The sequence below is a fragment of the Rattus norvegicus genome, chromosome 1 (assembly GCF_036323735.1).
Source record: "Rattus norvegicus strain BN/NHsdMcwi chromosome 1, GRCr8, whole genome shotgun sequence".
Lineage (NCBI taxonomy): Eukaryota > Metazoa > Chordata > Mammalia > Rodentia > Muridae > Rattus > Rattus norvegicus.
Window position 1 is genome coordinate 68,771,419 of NC_086019.1, and position 21,771 is coordinate 68,793,189.

Here is a 21,771-nt window from a genome sequence, read left to right on the forward strand (position 1 = left end):
AGATCTTTATTTAACCTTAATAACTTCTATAATATATGTCTGCATTCACTCTGCCTGCTGCTACAGACATTTATCACAACTCTCTACTTGGAGTTAGTGACTAATTTTTCCCCATCTAGATTCTGAACCATGAGTGAAAATCCCCTCCTGATTCAGGTAATCTCTTTACTCTCTTCTTTCTAAAAACAAACTTAATCACCTTTTGATAATACCTGTCATTAAGAAATAGCTTGTCTAACTAGTATTTCAACCCAAAATTCCTGTGGAGCCCACATTAGGGGAATATATGAGTATCCCGAAATACTTTCTAAACAATTTCTTTAAAAAGCAGCTTTTAATCTCTAACTCTCTGATCTGCCATTACTTATCACACAGCAGGGGACCTTCAGCCTGTCAGCCCAGGATACTTCCCTGTTTCTTTATTTAAAATCCCAACCTAGAGAGATCACAAGACTTAACTTGCTGCCAACCTCCTCTTACTTAGAAAATAAAAAGTTTCTCTCAACTCTTAGGATTACTAGTGGATTCTTGCCCAGTAATTTGGCTCACCATCTGTTGTTGTAAAAACATAAAAAAATAAAAAAAAGTAAGCCTGTCTTTCACCTTGCTTGGTTTACACCACAGTGCTCCAAGATATCTGTTAGATATCTTGGCAGAAACACATACCAACTCCTTCATGGCAGCCCAGTGTTTCCAGCCACTGCACACTTTCCTACACGTAAACTGTCACATAGAAGAACACACAACAAAATAATCTTTGACTCAATTGGTAAGCTATAATTGCCCACCTAAACATACAGAGCCCAGTACCATCCATCCCTTAAGAAAATTAATAACAACCTATAAATACACAGAGCAGAATCTTAATGTCACGTGCCCTGGCTTCTCGCCCTTTTCTTCTCTCTATATATTTTTTTATTTACAGTTCAAATATTATTTCTTTTTCTGGTTTCCCAACATAAACTCCCATCCCATCCCCCACCTTTCTTCTATAAATGTGTTCCCTCCCCAACTACCACCCCTTTTTACCCCCGTTATATTCCCCTACACTGGGAGGGGGGATCCAGCTTTGGCAAGACCAAGGGCTTCTCCTTCCATCGGTGCTCAACAAGGCCATCCTCTGCTACATATGCAGCTGGAGCCATGGGTCAGTCCATACATTTTGGGAAGAATTAGAATCTGCAGCAGCCCTGATAGAGAAGATGTGTCACTAGGTTTAACTTTGAGGTTCCAATGCCCACAAAATTCCGAATTAGCTATTATGTTCTATTTTTTTTCCAGATGCTACATGCCACATGCTGCATGTTTGTCAATTATCTGTACTTTATCATCTACTGCCACAATGTTATGGATCTCTTACTACTGGAATTTTCCTTGCCATTATAGTTATGTAGTCAACCCTTTATCTTCCTTAGGGTTACTATTGCTGTGATGAAATATCATGAACAAAAGCAAGTTGGTTTGGAAAGGATTTATTCAGCTTGGTCACTGAGAGCACTGTTTATCATCATAGAAGTCAGAATAGGAACTCTTTCATAGTAGGAATCTGGTGGTGGGAGCTGATGACAATGTCTTACTGGCTTGCTTCCGTGGCTTTACCAAATCTTTCTTCTTCAGCCCAGCACCAACACTCAATTTTAGCACAATCTATTATGAACTGTACTCTCCCCAAATCACAATTTATCCATCACTAATCACTAATTAGCAGAATGTGTTACAGCTGGATCTTATGGAGGCATTTTCTCAATTGAGGTTCCCTTTAGATGAGTCTCGTTTGTGTCAAGTTGACAATAAATTAGGCAGGGTATAAGTTATTAAATGCTTTTTTCTATGATTTGCCTTGGTCATGTGGTGTCAGATGAGTAGAAAACTAAGACAATCATGCATATTAGCTATTCAACAACAATTTCTGGATTTTCCTATGCTCATTTGTCTTTGATTACTCTTTAAATCATGTTAATTAAAGATTCATTTTTATAGCAGAAATAGTTGGAATGAAATTTTGCCTATAGTAAGGATTAGAATAAATGGTTTTAGATGATATACCATTTAGAGAAATTTTGGAAAGTTTAGGAAGTAAGATCTAAATGGAGAAAGTTCATCACAAAAAGGCAGCTCCTGAAATGAAGACACTTGTCTCTAAACCTCTGGTATATGTCTTGAACTCTTTCCATATTTTGAGGTACAGGATGACATGGTTTTCAGATTGATACTCTTCCTCACAGACTCAGGTATATGACAATGTTACATTAGTTCTTCCAACATTATAGTTAGTGCAGTGGTTAAAAGATATTTGTGTTTCCTCTACACTCAACCAGTTCCAATCCATTCCCTGTCATAATAAACAACACAAAGTAAGAATAGACCACTGACTATAAATTTTTAGTGGGGCTGATATCACAACATAGGATAGATGAACATAGGATAGTACCTTTCAGCTTAAGAAGACAAACAGTAAAACATCCTCATGTCCATCGAGTCATCCACCTTGCTCCTTCCAATACTCAAACATGAACCCCCTTATTGCCACTACCAATCCCTTCTCTAATCAAGTTCCCTTCATTTATCTACCTTCCACAGCCATTCCATGCTTTATTCCAAGTGAGATTCTAATATCCTGTTCCTTGCTTCCTATCTAGTCTTCTTGGGATTGTGGAATGTAGCATAGGCATCCTGTATTTTATGGCAAATATCCACTTATCAGTGACTATATACAAAACATGTCACTAAGCTCAATCACTCAACATGCTATTCTCAAGATCCTTCCACTGGTCAGCAAAATTCATATTGTCTCTGGTTTTAATAGTTGAAAAGTATTGTAGCCTGTAGATATAGTACATTATCTTTATCCATTCTTTGGTTAAGGAACATGTAGGTAGTTTCGAGGGGAAATTTCAACTAGTGGGTGGTGGAAGGTAAGACAAATCTCCAGGAAGAAATAGGGAATCATTGGGTGTGTCCTAAGCTGTGACTAATTGCATTGCAGAAATGAAGTCTAGAGAGGTTACCTCCTGTGACCAGGCAAGAACCGCAGTGGAAAAATAGGGACACCAACCCACCCACAAAATTTTTAACCCAAAACTTGTCCTGTCTAAAAGGACTGTAGGGATTGATGATGGAACAGAGGCAATGGTCAACCGATAACCACCCAACTTAAGACCCACCATAGGGAAGTACAAACTCTTGACACTATTAATGCTACTCTGTTATGCTTCCAGTGCGGAGCCTAGCATGGCTAACCTCTGAGATGTCCCACCCACCAACTGACTCAGACATGTAGAAACCCACACCCAAATATTGAATCAAGCTTGGATACTATTAAAGGATAGTAGAAGGAAAGATTATGGGCCCAGAAAACAGTAGAAACTCTACAGAAAGGCAAACAGAATCAACTAATCAGGACCTGTGTGGCTCTCCAAGACTGAACCACAAAAGAACATACACTGTACAGGCTGTACCTAGGCTTCCCTGAATACATGTAGCAGTTGTATTTCTTGGTTTTCACATGGGTCCCTAACAACTAGAACCAGAGCTACCCCAAATCTGTTGACTATATAGGGGTTATGTTCTTCTAGCTGGCTTCCTTGTCTGGCCTCAGTGAGAAAGGATGCACCTAGCCTCACAGAAACTCATTGTGACTGGGTAGGGGACACAGAGAGAGGTGCTCACTCTCAGAGGAGAAAGTAAGTGGTGAAAGGGAGGGGCCAATATGTGGGATGTAAAATGAATAGGTTAAAAATATAACAATAACAAAAAACTTCAAAAACATAATTAACATCCAGCATACCTTGAAATAAGAGATTATCTTTAATATAAAATGTAATTCTACTCATCACACCTGAAACATGCATGATTCCCAGCTCTGCCAAGTAAAATCCTTAGTCCTTGATCTTAATGAAAAGTCAACATAGCAACCAATAACAATCCTACAATGTTGTAGCCTTTTATTGATCTTTCAAGAGTTGGTGGAAGGATGGAAATGGAGGCCCTCTTTTGTCACTCTGACCATGTCACCAGTAGAGGACAGATGTGAAATCCATGCTGCTAACACTTAATGTAATGGTACAGCCTCAGGCACAGTCAATGAGAGGTCACTGAAAAGAAAAATCTATCATTGTTACAGGCTAGAACAGTGGTGAAAGGATCAAGACCTCCTAAAGAATAATTTTATTTGGTCTGAAGTGTCATGGGATACCTGTGAAATGTTGTAAACACTGATGATATTGTATATCCTGATGATAGTTTCTGCTATAGACTAGCGATATTTGTTCAACATCTCTTCAGTACTGTGGATTGAAAGGTAATAGTCTGACAGCTACAATAAAAGGGTGAAATTGCTCACTTAATTCCAGGAATTCTCTCTACTCTTCCTACATGCTTTTTTTCCTCATGATTATCTTCACCTTGTAGGTGTTTTCCATTAATTTATTATGGTCATAGTTCTGAGAACCCTCTACCTTATCTTTCTCAGTTTGTCTCTTTCAGGCACTAAGACCTAAAGTATTCAATTACCCTCAAAAAAGCTACTTAAATTTTTTCAACAAAGTGTTGGTTACATGAGGTTAAAAATCATGCTGCATTCATTTCTGCTTTGGGCCTCTACAAATCAATATTAGTAAAATAAATATGAAAACACCTATTGCTTTTCACATTACTAAGACAAGTGGCTTTCATCATGTGTTAATATTGTCTTCATTAATTCTTTAAGTTTTTCATAGATTGATAGATTGATAGATATAGATAGATAGATAGATAGATAGATAGATAGATAGATAGATAGATGATAGATCATACTCACTGTTCCTCATCTTTGTATTTTCAGTTTCACCGCCAAGTCCCTACTAATTTCTCTAATTTGCTTTGCTCTTTTACTCTTAAGAGAAAGACTGGCCTTGAATGTGTTCCAAATACATGGTGCTCACAAAGTTAAAGCAAAATGAAAGTCTTCTTCTGTCTACAGCTATCACATGACAGAGTCGCTTTATGTAGTGTGTTACCCCTTCTTCCACAGGTGGGATATTGTGTGACTTGCACGTGCATGGGTTATTACACAGAAATTGTAGTGTATAGATAGAACTGACAATTTTTAACTCATAAAACTGGGAGAGATACAGCAGGTATTGACCTGAAAGATATCCCCACTGGCTAGTATTCGAAGTGTTCTGCACTCTGCTGGACGAACATATGATTAACAATATTCACCTATGAATCCTGTGAACTATAAAATTTACTTGGCCATTTTTGCAACTGTAGCATAAATAGGATTAAAAAATAAGCAACCACAGTATAATGAGATGTAATGCATGCTCATTGAGATGGAGTCCAAAACTATCGCTGTTCATATGGCCAAAATATGTCACTATACATGTTAGACATTTCAGGAATAATATAGAGTCACTTGTAGTATAGTCACTTGTACGCTCTAACCAACAAAGCCCAGAAACGCTTCTCAGTCCTTGGAAAGTTCCTGATATGAAAACGTTCCTCCATACATTATAGTACTGATTATTTGAAAGATATGAATAATTTAAGTTTTAAAATATCAGTATGAAAGTTCTAATGTGTATCTCTAAGATAAACTTATGGTATTTTTACATACCTTATTGAGCAAAAGCAGTATATAGAAACTGTAGAGTCACAGGTCATGGCAAAAAGAAATAAAATAGAAAAACAAATAAAATTGATGGCTTTGAATTTTATTAGCCACCAACTGTAATTATGGAAAAGAAAAATGAAGCCTTGTAAAATAAAAGAGGGGAAATAAAGAGTTGTAAATATTAATACAAAAATCAGAATTGTCTGTGTGTCTTTCCCTTCATTGGTAAGTCTGGTGAGACCATAAGTACTGTGAATGTGGTAAATATTTTGTTTGGGTTGGTACAGAATAACAATCATGTACCTACTTGTATAGCTAATGAGCACAATAAACAATAATTCTTGGTACAGTTAAGATGTTTACACTGATTCTAAGATTTTTTTTCAAAATGTATGGAACAACAGAATTTTTAATCTCTCTTACATGATATATTTTATTGCTCCAATCAACATATGTGGATTCAGGCAAAACTTTATTTACCACCATTTGTAGGTCCCAGTAGAGGTATCTAGATTGGCCAATGAATTTTGAAGCCTTGAATTTAACATCTATCCAGCAGGAGTTCCTGAATTTTTAGTGATGCCCTGGAAGAGACTTGAGAGAAAGCATTCCAATAGACATGCATCTTACAACTCTGAGAATATTTAAAATAACTTTGTAATCAAAGCCACAGGAAAAAAATTTCCACCACAAAGCTCCCATTATCATAGCACTCTCCTTTAAAGAAAAAGAACAAAGAGGTAGCTAGTCCTGTTGTTGAAAATTCCTCAGTATTATGTTCTGTACAGGCAGCTTACTCTGTCACAGTCATGAAAAACAGCACAAGTAGGAAGACACAATTGGTGGTAAGCCTTAACTGAGAGTAACTCTAAGCATGAGTAAGGAGAGTAGACCTAGAAGAATAACCTTTCATATTAACTAAAGAGAAAAGTAATGGGAATGTTTATATTACCATAAATATTGCATGGAATATACAAATTTTAATTTAATCATTTCCAGACAAGTGCAAAGCTCCCAAAGTTTTTCATGATCTTTATATCAGAACAAGCAAAAACTTTCAATTAATAAAGCCTCATTTCTTTCATCAAAGGTTCTGGATGGAGTGTCAAGGAATGTGCTACACCACTTCTCACAACATGTAGAAATTAGCTTTAATGATGCCAATATAAGGAACAGATAGTTAGTTTGTGGATTTGCACCAGGGTAACTGAGACCTATTGTCTGTAGGTTACAGCAACTTTTGTTATACAAAGTTCAGTGAAATGAAAGAGTGTGGCTTCAATAACATCCTTGATAGTAGAATGCTTTGAAAATGAAAGTTAACATTCATGAAGTGCCAGTGAAATAACCTGATGACAGTCTCTTCCTTGTATTAGCACACTACTGCATGGGTCTTCAGGCCATGCAGTACAAGGCTGTGATCAGACAGATATTAATCATAGATTGACGGTGAATAACCTTAAAATAAATCTTAAATCTGAAGACCTCTTACCTTGAGGATCTCTCAAAACATTAACTTTTAAAACAATATCTAACATTGCTCATAAATTCATCAAATTTCTAGAGAGATGGTTTGCTTCTCCACCTGGACTAGATCAAAAGGCCAGATACTCTCCCATACATATGAGTATGCCTCTCTCCCAGGAGGCCTGCCACAGCTGGGAACATAGTCCATCTGTTTTGCATCTCCACCTGAAACTGGAATAGGTCTTGCCCCTGGAACCGATAGCCTGTCTGCCTCCCAGGAAGTTTCTACCTAACCAGGAACAAAGGAGGTCTGCCCTAATTTCTCACAAACTAAATCCAAGAACAGATAAAAACCATCATTCACCACAATCAAGTAGGCTTCATCCCAGGGATAGAGGGATGGTTGAATATACTAAAATCTATAAAAACAATACAATATATAAACAAACTCAAGAAAAAAAGGTCACATGATAATCTCATTAGATGCTGAGAAAAAGGCTTCAACAAAATACAACACTACTTCATGTTAAAAGACTTGGAGAAATCAGGAATTCACGGGACATACCTAAACATAATAAAAGCAATATGTTACAAACCAAGAGCCAATATCAATTTAAATGGAGAGAAACTAGAAGCAACAAGGAACAAGACAATGCTACCCACTCTTTACCTATCTAGTCAATATATTACTTGAAGTTCTAGCTAGAGCAATCAGAAAACAAAACTGATCAAGAAGATACAAATGGGAAAGGAAAATGTATCACTATTTTTTTTATTAACTTGAGTATTTCTTACTAACATTTCAATTGTTATTCCCTTTCCCGGTTTCCGGGACAACATCCCCCTAACCCCGCCCCTCCCCTTCTATATGGGTGTCCCCCTCCCCATTCTACCCCCATTACCGCCCTCCTCCAACAATCATGTTCACTGGGGGTTCAATCTTAGCAGGACCAAGGGCTTCCCCTTCCACTGATGTTCTTACTAGGCTATTCATTGCTACCTATGAGGTTGGAGCCCAGGTTTAGTCCATGCACAGTCTTTGGGTAGTGGCTTAGTCCCTGGAAGCTCTGGTTCGTTGTTATTTTTGTTCATATGCGGTCTCGAGCCCCTTCAAGCTCTTCCAGTCCTTTCTATGATTACTTCAACGGGAGTCCCATTCTTAGTTCAGTGGTTTGCTGCTGGCATTTGCCTACGTATTTGCTGTATTCTGGATGTATCTCTCAGGAGAGATCTACATCTGTTTCCTGTCAGACTCCACTTCTTTGCTTCATAAATATTGTCTAATTGGGTGGGTGTGTATGTATGGGCCACATGTGGGGCAGGATCTGAAAGGGTGTTCCCTCTGCCTCTGTTTTAATCTTTGCCTCCCTATTCCCTGCCAAGGGTATTCTTGTTCCCCTTTTAAAGAAGGAGTGAAACATTCGCATTTTGATCATCCGTCTTGAGTTTCATGTGTTCTGTGCATCTAGGGTAATTCAAGCATTTGAGCTAATATCCACTTATCAATGAGTTCATACCATGTTTGTTTTTCTGTGATTGGTTTACCTCACACAGGATGGTATTTTCCAGTTCCCCCCATTTGGCTATGAATATCATAAAGTCATTGTTCTTGATAGCTGAGCAATATTCCATTGTTTAGATGTACAACATTTTCTGTATCCATTCCTCTGTCGAAGGGCATCTGGGTTTATTCCAGCTTCTGGCCATTACAAATAAGGCTGCTATGAACATAGTGGAGCACATATCTTTGATATATGTTGGGGCATCTTTTGGATATATGCCCAAGAGAGGTATAGCTATGACCTCATGTAGTTCAATGTCCAATTTTCTGAGGAACCTCCAGACTGATATCCAGAATGGTTGTAACAGTCTGCAATCCCACCAACAATAGAAGATTGTTCCTCTTTCTCCGCATCCTCGCCAGCATTTGCTGTCACCTGAGTTTTTGACCTTAGCAATTCTCACTGGTGTGAGGTGAAATCTCAGGGTTGTTTTGATTTGCATTTCCCTTATGACTAAAGATGTTGAGCATTTCTTTAGGTGTTTCTCAGCCATTCAGCATTACTCAGCTGTGAATTCTTTGGTTACTTCTGAAACCCATTTTTTAATAGGGTTATTTGTCTCCCTGTGGTCTAACTTCTTGAGTTCTTTGTATATTTTGGCTATAAGACCTCTATCTGTAGTAGGAATGGTAAAGATCTTTTCCCAATCTTTTGTTGCCGTTTTGGCCTAACCACAGTGTCCTTTGCCTTACAGAAGCTTTGCAGTTTTTTTTAATAAGATCTTTTTTTTAATTCATTTATTATATATAAGTCCATTGTAACTGTCTTCAGATACACCAGACGAGGGCATCAGATCTCTTTACAGATGGTTGTGAGCCACCATGTGGTTGCTGGGAATTGAAATCAGGACCTCTGGAAGAGCAGTCAGTGCTCTTAACCACTGAGCCATCTCTCCAGCCCGAAGCTTTGCAGTTTTATGAAATCCCATTTATCATTTCTTGATTTTAGAGCATAAGTCATTAGTGTTTTCTTCTCGGAAATTTTCTCCAGTTCCCATGTGTTTGAGATGCTTCCCCACATTTTCTTCTATTAGTTTGAGTGTATCTGGTTTGATGTGGAGGTCCTTGATCCATTGGACTTAAGCTTTGTACAGGGTGATAAGCATGGATCGATCTGCATTCTTCTACATGTTGCCCTCCAGTTGAACCAGCACCATTTGCTGAAAATGCTATCTTTTTTCCATTGGATGGTTTTGGCTCCTTGGTCAAAATTCAAGTGCCCATAGGTGTGTGGGTTCATTTCTGGGTCTTCAATTCTGTTCCATTGATCTATCTGTCTGTCTCTGTACCAATACCATGCAGTTTTTATGATTATTGCTCTGTAATACTGCTTGAGTTCAGGGATACTGAATCCCCCTGAAGTCCTTTTATTGTTGAGGACAGTTTTAGCTATCCTGGTTTTTTTTGTTTTTCCAGATGAATTTGCAATTTGTTCTGTCTAACTCTTTGAAGAATTGGATTAGTATTTTGATGGGGATTGCATTGAATCTGTAGATCGCTTTTGGTTAAATGGCCATTTTTACTATATTAATCCTGCCAATCCATGAGCATGGGAGATCTTTCCATCTTCGGAGGTCGTCTTCAATTTCTTTCTTCAGAGTCTTGAAGTTCTTATTGTACAGATCTTTTACTTGCTTGGTTAAAGTCAAACAGAGGTACTTTATATTATTTGGGACTATTATGAAGGGTGTCATTTCCCGAATTTCTTTCTCGGCTTGTTCCACTTTTGTGTAGAGGAAGGCTACTGATTTATTTGAGTTAATTTTATACCCAGCCACTATGGTGAACTTGTTTATCAGCTTTAGTAGTTCTCTAGTGGAACTTTTGGAATCACTTAAATATACTACCATATCATCTGCAAATAGTGATATTTTGACTTCTTCTTTTCCAATCTGTATCCCATTGATCTCCTTTTGTTGTCTTATTGCTCTGGCTAGAACTTCAAGAACTATATTGAATAAGTAGGTAGAGAGTGGGCAGCCTTGTCTAGCCCCTGATTTCAGTGGGATTGCTTCAAGTTTCTCTCCATTTAGTTTAATTTAGCAACTGTTTTGCTGTATATGTCTTTTACTATATTTAGGTATGGGCCTTGAATTCCTATTCTTTCCATGCCTTTTATCATGAAGGGGTGTTGAATGTTGTCAAATGCTTTCTCAGCATCTAATGTAATGATCATGTGGTTTTGTTCTTTCAGTTTGTTTACATAATGGATCATGTTGATGGTTTGCCATATAATAAACAATATCTGCATGCCAGGGATGAAGCCTACTTGATCATGGTGTATGATTGTTTTGATGTGCTCTTAGATTCCAGAATTTTTTTGAGTATATTTGCATCAATATACATAAAGGAAATTGGTCTGAGGATCTCTTTCTTTGTTGCGTCTTTGTGTGGTTGAGGTATAAGAGTAACTGTGGCTTCATAGAAGGAATTTGGTAGTGCTCCATCTGTTTCAATTTTGTGGAATAGTTTGGATATTATTGGTATGAGGTCTTCTACGAAGGTCTGATAGAATTCTGCACTAAACCCATTGACCTGGGCTCTTTTTGGTTGGGAGACCTTTAATGACTGCTTCTATTTCCTTAGAAGTTATGGGGTTGTTTAAATGGTTTATCTGTTCCAGATTAAACTTCGGTACCTGGTATCTGTCTAGGAAATTGTCCTTTTCCTGCAGATTTTCAAGTTTTGTTGAATATAGGCTTTTGTAGTAGGATCTGATGATTTTTTGAATTTCCTCTGATTCTGTAGTTATGTCTCCCTTTTCATTTCTGATTTTGTTAATTTGGACATACTCTCTGCATCCTCTCATTAGTCTGGCTAAGGGTTTATCAATCTTGTTGATTTTCTCAAAGAACCAACTTTTGGTTCTGTTGATTCTTTCTACAGTCCTTTTTGTTTCTACTTGGTTGATTTCAGCGCTGTGTTTGATTATATCCTGCCTTTACTCCTCCTATGTGTATTTGCTTCTTTTTGCTCTAGAGCTTTTAGGTGTGCTGTCAAGCTGCTGACATATGCCCTCTCCTGTTTCTTTCTGCAGGCACTCAGAGCTATGAGTTTTCTTCTTAGCACACCTTACATTGTGTCCCATAATTTGGGTATGTTGTACCTTCATTTTTATTAAATTCTAAGAAGGCTTTAATTTCTTTCTTTATTTGTTCCTTGACCACGTTATCATTGGTAGAGTGTTCTGCTTTCGAGCGTGTAGTTTTTCCTGTCTACAGGTCTTCAGCTGTTCCTGTGGGCCTGTGTCCTGAGTTCACCAGGCAGGTAGCATGGAGCAGAAAAGTTGGTCTTACCTGTTTCCCGAGGCTCAAGTTTGCTCGTGGGGTGTTGCTTATGAGCTCTCTGTGAGGGCCGCAACCAGGAGGGCCTGCTCTGTCTTTTCTGGGAGCCCCGGTACACCAGGGTCCCAGATGGCATTAGGTGTTTTCCTCTGGAGTCAGAAATGTGGCAGAATGTTGTCTCTTCTGGCTTCCCAGGCATGTGTGCCTCTCTGAAGGTTTAGCTCTCCCTCCCACGGGATTTGGGTGCAGAGAACTCAATGTATCACTATTTGCAGATGATATAATACTATACATAAGTGACCTCCAAAATTCAACCAGAGATATCCTGTAGTTAGTAAACAAGTATGGCAAAGTGGCAGGATAAAAATTTACCTCAAACAAATCAGTAGACTTTTTTATACAAATGATAATCAGGCTGAGGAAGAAGTTAGGGAAACAACACCATTCAAAATAGCCACAACAGTATAAAATATCTTGGTGTAACTCTTATGAAGGAAGTGAAAAATATGTACAAGAACTGAAAATCCCTAAAGGAAATTGAAAAAGACCTCAGAATATGGAAATATGCTCCATGATCATGGATTGGTAAGATTAATATAGTGAATATAGTCATCTTACCAAAAGCAATCTACAGATTGAATGCAATCTCCATCAAAATTTCAACACAATTATTCATAGACATGAAAAGAACAACTCTTGATTTCAAATGTAAAAAAAAAATCTGGGGAATCATGATGTCTACACTCAAGCTTTATTCATAGCAATAATAATAAAGACCTCATGGTATTGGTGCCGAGGCAAACAGGTTGATCAATGAAATAGAAATGAAGACCCAAATATAAACCCACATGTCGAGTCTAGTGCATTGCAGTCCCAAGTGAGGGTAGCATTAATCAGAACAGAAAGGATGCACAGCAATAAAATGTCAATGCATAGCTGACTGAATGTTCCAGCATCTTTTATAGACAAGAAGAAAAAAGATTTCTCACAGATTCTAATTCTCAACAATTTTGTTTCTCAAGAAGTGGTCCCAGGAAGTTGCAAAGAACAATGTTTACACTATCATCAATAGGAATGTGGAAGGGCAGGACATGCTACACCAGTACCTGAAGCTCACTAGTAGCATTTGCATTTCGGCAGAATTGGGGATCCAGCCAAGAATCCCCAATTATAAGCTGTTGCTGAAGTGTAGAGCCCATGAAGTCTCTCAGTACATCTATCAGGTCTATAACAGCATTTGGAAAATCTAATAAATGGGTCCATTCAGCCTATAATCAGTGCAAGCCAAAAACTCTTAAATGGAAGACACTGCAATGTAATGTAGAGCCTGAAACCAAGCTCTGCTGTACACAACCCAGTAGTGGCCAGTCATCTTGTGCTGATATTAGCACTCACTTCCTTGGTAGGTTAGCTTCCCTTGACTTCTCCTTTCACCATTCCCCATCTCTGGCACCTGCTGTTGCTCTCTGTCCTTAATTGTGAGCTTCGACATCCTGTGCTGATGGCTGCCTTTTCTACATCCACTTTTTGGTGTAGTTTGATATTTTGTAATCAAAAACTCATTTCATAAGCAGAAAAAGGGAACAAGTTAATTAAAGGAAGGAAAAGTGTCACTGAAACATTAAAAAAAAGTGGTTTATCTAGGTTCAAGGTCACCCAAACCCTCTTTCAGACTGTGAAATTTGTCTGAGATTCAATTCTTATGTGTTGTCTAATTAAAGTATAAACAAAGTTACTCTCTCATGAGAATATGTTCATTCATGCCTGAGGAGGCATGCAGCTTACTTAGCAGAATATCAGGATTTTCTTCTGATAAAGTATGCATTTACTCTGTCTCAATATGTTGATATTTACAGAAATCCCATGTCAACTCGAATCTAACACACTGGAGGCAGTCACCTTATGCCATTTCTCTAAACCCACACACCTAGGAACATTTAATTTTTGACAAGTAAGCAAAAAACATACAGTGGAAAAAACAAAGCATTCTTCAATAAGTGGTGCTGGTCTAACTAGCAGACAACATGTACAAGAATGAAAATAGATGCATATTTATCATTTTATACAAAGCTCAAGTCCAAGTGGATCAAGGACATCAACATAAAACCAGATACACTGAATCTAATAGAAGAGAAAGTAGGAATGAGCCTTGAACAAATCGGCACAGGGAGAAATTTCCTGAACAGAACACCATTGGCTCAGGCACTAAGAACAATTCACAAATGAGACCTCATGAAACTGAAAAGTTTCTGTAAGGCAAAGGACACGGTTGTCAGGACAAATTGGCAAGCTTCAGATTTGGTAAAAATCTCCAATAACTCTACATCTGATATATGGCTAATATCCAAAATATACAAAGAACTCAAGTAGTTAGACTGCAGAAAAATGACTGAATTCAAATCAGGGTACAGAGCTAAACAGAATTCCCAACAGAGAAATCTAAAATGGCCTTAAAAGCACTTAAAGAAATATTCAACATCCTTGATAATCAGAGAAATGCAAATCAAAACAAGCCTGAGACATGATCTTATACCTACCAGAATGGCTAAGATCAAAACCTCAACAGACAACACATGCTGGTGATGATGTGGAACAAGGGGAACACTCTTCCTCTTTGCTGGTGGGAATGCAAACAGATGCAAGCACTCTGGAAATCAATCTGGCAGTTCCTCAAAAAATTGGAAAGAGCTCTACCAGAAGACCCAGTTATACCACTACTGGGCATATGCCAAAAAGATCCTCCACCATAACACAAGCACAATGGCTCCACTATGATCCTAGCAGCCTCATTTGCAAGAGACAGAATATGGATACAATTCAGATGTCCCTCAACCCAAGAATGGATGCAGGAAATATGGTTCATTTACACAGTGGAATGACATTCGGCTACTAAAAATGAGGACATCATAAATTTAGAGGAAAGTGGATGGGAATAGAAAATATCATCCTGAATGAGGTAACCCAGATCCTAAAGGATATGCATGATATATATATATATATATATATATATATATATATATATATATATATATTCCCTGATAAGTGGATAATAACAAAAAGTACACAATACCTGGGATACCAAGATACAACCCATAGAATATAAGAAATTTAACAAGCATGAAGGGCCAAGTGAGAATTTTTCTATCCCACTTAGAAGGGGAAACAAAATAATCATGAGCAGAGGGAGGGAGGCATCTAGGTGGGAGAAGAGAGAAGAAAAAGGGGAACAGGATCAGGTATTGGGGGGAGACTGAAGATAAACCCTGAGAACCAAGACAATGAATGGATATATACAGCTTCTGGGGTAAGGGGGAAGGCACGGGGACCCTCTAGAAATTCCCAGAAACCTGGGAGGTGAGAGACACTCAGGACTCAATTGGAGCGACCTTAAAAAAATGCCCAACAACAGAGAGAGGGCACTCAAAGAGTCCACCTCTAGTAGATAGACAGGACCCCAAATAAAAGGACAGGTTACCAACCCACTGTCAAAACCTGTGACTCTGAATCGTTCCCGTTTAAAACAACTGCAGGGACAAAAATGGAGAAGAGACTGAAAGGAAGGATGTCAGTCCATTGACCGACCCAAACTGTGATACATCTCATTGGGGGACACCAATGACTGGCATTATTACTGGTGCTGTAATGTGTTTACAGACAGGAGCATGGCTATCCTCTAAGAGGCCCTACCAGCAGCTAACTGAGACAGATGCAGATACTTACACCCAACCATAGGACTGAAGTTGGGTAATCCCATACTCATAGGCAATATGGAGAAGGAGGAGATTAGGGGAGGGATTGAAAGAGCTGAAGGGGAGAGTGACCCCATAGGAAAACCAGCAGTCTCAACTAAACCAAGATTCTGGGAGATCTTAGAGACTGAGTCACTAACCTGGCAGCATACACAAGCTGGTCCCTGGCAGCATATGTATAACACAGGACTGCTTGATTTGGTGTCAGTGGGAGAAAATGTGCCTAATATGGGGCAATTTTAAGCTCCATGGAAGGGGAATTTTGGGGATAGGAGAGTAGCACCATTTCCTGGCAAGCAGAAGGGGATATGGGATGAAAAACTGGGTGGGGGAGAAAGAGGGTGTCAAGGGCTGGAATGTAAATAAATAAATAAACATTTCTAGAAAGATATTATTCTCTGAAATCAGTTTCTACTTTTTTCTCTGTATTTATTCTGCTCATGGTACATGTGGGGACTTCATTTCCTTTCTGACTGTGCTTTCTCCATTTACTAAATTTACAGATTGCAGTAATTTCCTTTCATTCTTTTTGTTTCTGTTTGTTTTGTTTTTCTTTTGTTTTGTCTATTTGCATTCTAAATGTTGGCCTTTTCCTGGTTCCAAAAATCCCCCCTCATTTCCCTTCTCCTTGGCATCTAAGAGGATGCACCCCACCTACCCACACCCCTTGCCCACCCACCTACTCACACCTCCCCTCTCCCACCCCACCATTCCCCTTCCCTGGGGTATCATGTTTCTACTGGATTAGGTGTATCCATCCTCTCCCACAGTAGCAGGGCAGTCCTTTGCTACAAGTATGTGCTCAGCAGGGGAGGGGGTGTGAGGAGGCTCTCAGAGATTGGTGGCTTAACCTCTAGGAGCCCAGCACAGGGGTCCTGGTTACTTAATACTGTTGGTCTTCCTATGGGGTTATCACTTCCTTCAGCTCTTTGATCATTCCCCTAAAGCTTGTGAAGGGATCTTGATATCAGTCCAGTGGTTGACTGTATTTGCATCTGTCTCAGTCAGCTTCTGCTCTTGAACACATTGTTCTATTGTCAGTTTAAGAAGCTGTGACCTAACCTGTTTATATCCTCAAGAAAAGTTACCCAAGATGTCTGCCAATGAGACATTGTTTGAATATGCACAGTAGAACTTATTTCTTTTACCTCTGCTTTGCTCCTAAAAGCACCAGACAAAACTCACTTAGTAGAGTTTAATTTTAACACAAGTCATTTCCACCCTTACTTTTTTTTTTATAAATTCATTGAAACCTTTATGTGCTGTATCTTGATCATAGTAAACAATTCTCCAAAATTCTTTCAGATTTGCCCTGCCGTTCAAGTACTTTGAAATACCATATAGTCTACTTTAATATATTTTTTTGGTTCTTTTTTTCAGAGCTGGGGACCGAACCCAGGGCCTTGTGCTTCCTAGGTAAGCGGTCTACCACTGAGCTAAATCCCCAGCCCCACTATAGTCTACTTTATATTGGGTGTACTGTCTGCCATGGAGTGTTCTAAGTTTACCACATCTTCCCACCATTACAGTGAAATGAATCTCTCTTTTTACCTGCAGCTATCCAATGCTACTAGAATTTCAGGTAATGTTGAAAATTCATACATATCTTCCTCTTTCCTCTGTGCTGGGATGGTATCTGATATCTGCTTGCAAAGGCCATATGCATACTATCATACAACAACTGAACAACTGTGTGGGCATATATATGTATATATATATACATATATATGTATATATGCACATACTATATATTCAAAATATGAGACTCATAAAGTATGAAGAAATAAAGCAGTTACATTTATCTGAATTTCTTAGCTTTGATATTGCTGGTAGTTGTTATACCAGGTACTGGAATTAAAAATCCAATCGAACAAAAACAGCAAAAATAGTGGGAACAATAAATCAATATAGTAGGTAAAATATAATACAAATAACCAATCACAGTTTAAGAAGATCATAGACCCACTTGGGTTATAAACTGTACAAGAAAATATAGTACTCTTCTGCTGAAAAATGATAATTAAATGAATATAATCTCACCATATATTATTTCATTATTACAGATATTTTAATTGACACATATAACCCACAATTAGATCTTCATCTTAAAAAAACTACAAATTATGGTTTTATTACAAGATCATGATTTTTCTATATTTCTTATCCAAGTACAGCAGAATTTGGAAACAGTGAAATCGCGACTCATCACAAATGGGCCTAAAGTAGGGAAACACATAGAAATGATGGCTGTGGTATTCATTACCCACCAACTGGGATCATGTGAAAGAACAATATAGCCTTGTAAAATTGAAGAAAGTGTATAAAATGCTAGAAAGGTGCAAACAAGAATCAAGATGGTCTGTGTGGCTCTGTTTTCAGGGGAGCTTCTTGGAGAAGGGTGAGCATAGAGAATGTGTTGCACCCTCTTTTTGTGTACATAAAGTATTATAATCATGAAGGTGCTAGAACATACAATGAGCAGAGAAAACACAAGTTCAGGAAACACACAAAATGCGGTATACAGTAAGTCTACTATTCTGTCACGGCCTAGAGAATGGCAGAATTCAGAATCTCTCTTTTGGGTCTTGTTTTTACTATTCATCTTGGTAGATGTATACACAGGGAAAAGCATATTTACTAGCATAAACAAGATCCAGAAAAGAGAAATGGACAAGCCTATAAACTTCGTTGATTTGACTTTAAATTTCTTCCAGTGGGAATTCGTGGGGCTGACGGTGATTGCCTGGAAGACACTCAAGAGACAAGTGGTGATGATAGACATGTTCCTGCCAAGTCTTTGAACATATAAAATAAGTTTGCACCCAACATCATTGAATAACTGGTTCCACCCAAAAGCCCCCATTATCTGGGGGAGTCCTTTGGAGATAATGATCAAAGAGTTAGATGTGAACACATGTATAAGAATCATGTCTATGATCTTTATTGTGTGTTCATTGTAGTAAAGAGTTAGATAGTAGAAAAGAAGAGAGAAATTTCCCAGAATACCAAATATACTCTGAAATGAGAGTCCTATTCCTATTGCCATGTTCCTGTACTCCATTAGGTCATGCAGCAATTTTCCCTTTAAATTATGACATCCATAAAATCATGTTAAAAATATATAAATTCAGGTATTTAAGGACAGGAGTTCTATTGCATTGGATTGAAATGTTAGCATTAAGAATAATGGTGTTCCATCCTTTTAAACACAATGGCTAGTGAGGTGAAATGGAATGAATGTTCATGTCTACATTTCAGAATGAACTGCAGTTTACAAATCATACTGGAAGAACATACACTTTTGCCACCAGTTCAACATGAAATTCATATGATACTCATGTGACATGAAAGTCATAAAACTGCTCATGATATATAATAGTTTATTATGAACTGTAAACAAAAAAATTCATTATAACATGGAGAAGACTATGTTCATATGAAAAATTGGATCATGTTTTACTAAGAAATAGATCTCATTAAATGTCCCAAAAATTCATTCATATATGACAAATCCGTGGTTGCTTATTTAAAATCATATTGTGGGAAAGAGCAATGGACTTGTATCCTGTGTGTTGAATCTTACCAAATGACAATAGAATGAAAATAGGTGATTAAAAATAACAACTTGCAAAGAAACAATAGTTTCTAACCGGAGATGTCCTCACATGGCCATTAGCAGTGAATTGTACCATTAGTGTGATTGTATCATTAGTGGTGAGCTGATACACTCCAAGGTTCTCTGAAACAGTGCAAATGAAAGAACAATGCATTCATAAAAACAAATTGCATCAAAAACTACCTAGGAAAATACGAGTATGTACATGATTATTGCATTTATATAGAACAGCATAGGCCTACGTTGATTAAACTGCATAAAAGAATGAAGAATAGATATAGAACTATATTCTCACAATCACATACCAACTTATAACTACACAGAGCAAAGCAGTGATTTGATGACAAAGAATGGTACCAAACATAGTTGTCAAGTTTTTCGAGGTTTTAATGTAGAGTAGTTCAGGTAGTATTTCATGCTAAATATTATCTGAATGTGGCATAAACCATTCTAAAATTACACTACCACAGCCTATGAATTGCAATTCAAAAATAATCACTTATTTCATGATGTAAGTCTTTATGATGGTTTGCATATGCTTGGCCTAGGGAGTGGCACATTTAGAAAGTGTGGCCTTGTTAGAGGATGTATGTCACTGTGGGGTGGGCTTGTAGACCCTCCTTCTATCTCCTCCTAGGATGATGAGTCTGTTCCTGGATTCTTTAGTGTGAAGATGTAGAACTCAGCTCTTCCTGCAGCATGTTGCTGCCATGCTCCCACCTTGATGATGATGTACTGAAACCCTGAACCTGTAAGCCAGTCCCAATTAAATGTTGTCCTTTATAAAACTTACATTGGTCACAGTGTCGGTTCACAGCAATAAAACCCTAAGACACTGTTGTAAACAAAGATGAGTTTCACTTGTGAATTCCACTAGAATTTTCTTATCTTCTATTACAATAAAACAGAATAAAAATTTTTAGAAGGGTTGCTTAAAGGTGATTCATACGAAAGAGGGGGACGTTGTGGAATGAACAACATAGAGAAATGACTAGACATTGGAAAAAATAAGATATGTGAATATTCATGGCATGTTTATTCTGAACTTATTATGACATTCTTTTGAACTGTGTCCTGAATCTTTTTGATAATTTACAATGTTAGTTTGTTCATTCATACTGTTTTTTTTAGAAAGAATTTAGAAAGACTGCATGAATTAAACCTTCTTAAATTTCACCTACCTGAACTACTTGGCATACTGAGGTCACTGTAAAAATGCTCAGGAAGCTGCTTCAGAAGAATCTTCCAAGAGTCTATAAAGGCAGAAATAATAATCATAGTTACCAAAAGACACTCCAACCTAAGATCTGCCATGAGATTGGAGACATCATAAAAATCAGTGATTTGGAAGTAGAATGGAAAGAATGTTTAAGAATGGAGCATAAAAGTGGAATACTACTTGGCTATTAAAATAAAGACATCGTGACATTTGCAGGCAAATGTATGGAAGTAGATCATGAGTGAAGTAACGCAGACCCAGAAGGACATGCATGAAGTGTACTCACTTTCAAGTGGGTATTAGCCATAAAGTGCAGGATAACCATGCTACAAACCACAGATCCAAAGATGTCAAATAACAAGTAGGGTCCAAGGAAAGATCTTTTACTGACCCTCAGATGGAAATATAAAACTTATCAGAAGTGGAGGGAGGGACAGAAATGGGAGGGAGAGGCAAGGAGAGGAGCATAACTCTCCTCTGTGACTCTCTGATACCAATGGAAACAGGTGCAGACACCCAGAGCCAAACATTAGAAGGAAGAGTTGGTAGAAAAATTGAGGACTCAATGAAGATGGGACTCTCTAAGAAAACCAACAGAGTCAAAGAACCTGGACCCTTGGGGGCTCCTAGAGACTGAGCTACCAGCTAAGGAGAAAACATGTGCTGGACCTAGGCCTCCCGCAGAGAAGTAGCAGATGGGCAGCCTTGTCTTCCTATGTGTTCCCCAACAACTGAGAGCCGCTGTCCCTGAATCTGTTGCCTGCTTGTGGATTTCATTTTGCTAACTGGGCCACCTTGTCTGGCCTCTGTAGGAGAGGATGCATCTAGACCTATAGTGACTTGATTATGACAGAGTAGGTGGATACTGAGGAGAGGAAAAAGGAAGGATTTGGGCTAGGGGCTGGGCGGACTGGGGGAGGTAACTATTGGCATGTAATGTCAACAAATACATTAATTAATGAAAAAATTAATCAGGACCTTAACCATCATTCACTGCAGAGCAGCATGAATTGATATGAGGAGAAAATACCTATGATTAAAATTTTACTCTGAATCATTTATACAAATTCCATTTCCAAATATGTAAGTCATTCTGTCACTTTCCAATACTTGCCATTTTTTCAGAACCATAGGATATTTTTTCAGGAACTCACAATATGGTCGTAAGTACATCAACTTCAATCAAGAGGTCTTAATGAAGAGTACTTACTGAAGTTTGTAATTTGTTTAAAAAGCTTCCTAAATTTAACTGAAAACTACAATGAGATGTAATAATACA

At 38.0% G+C, this 21,771-nt stretch overlaps 1 protein-coding gene and 1 pseudogene across 1 annotated transcript; both read right to left on the reverse strand.

The window, feature by feature from the left end:
- Nucleotides 5,581–6,298, reverse strand: Vom1r-ps10 (vomeronasal 1 receptor pseudogene 10; annotated as a pseudogene).
- On the reverse strand, nucleotides 17,704–18,745 carry Vom1r11 (vomeronasal 1 receptor 11). Its single transcript, XM_017590547.2, has one exon. It carries the CDS (start codon nucleotides 18,716–18,718, stop codon nucleotides 17,798–17,800), a length of 921 nt encoding a protein of 306 aa, XP_017446036.1. The 5' UTR covers nucleotides 18,719–18,745; the 3' UTR covers nucleotides 17,704–17,797.
- Nucleotides 18,746–21,771: the final 3,026 nt, after the last annotated feature.

Bases quoted from the DNA above. Each gene is read 5' to 3' on its own strand.
- Vom1r11 (XM_017590547.2), bottom strand. From the start codon at position 18,718: ATGGAGTACAGGAACATGGCAATAGGAATAGGACTCTCATTTCAGAGT.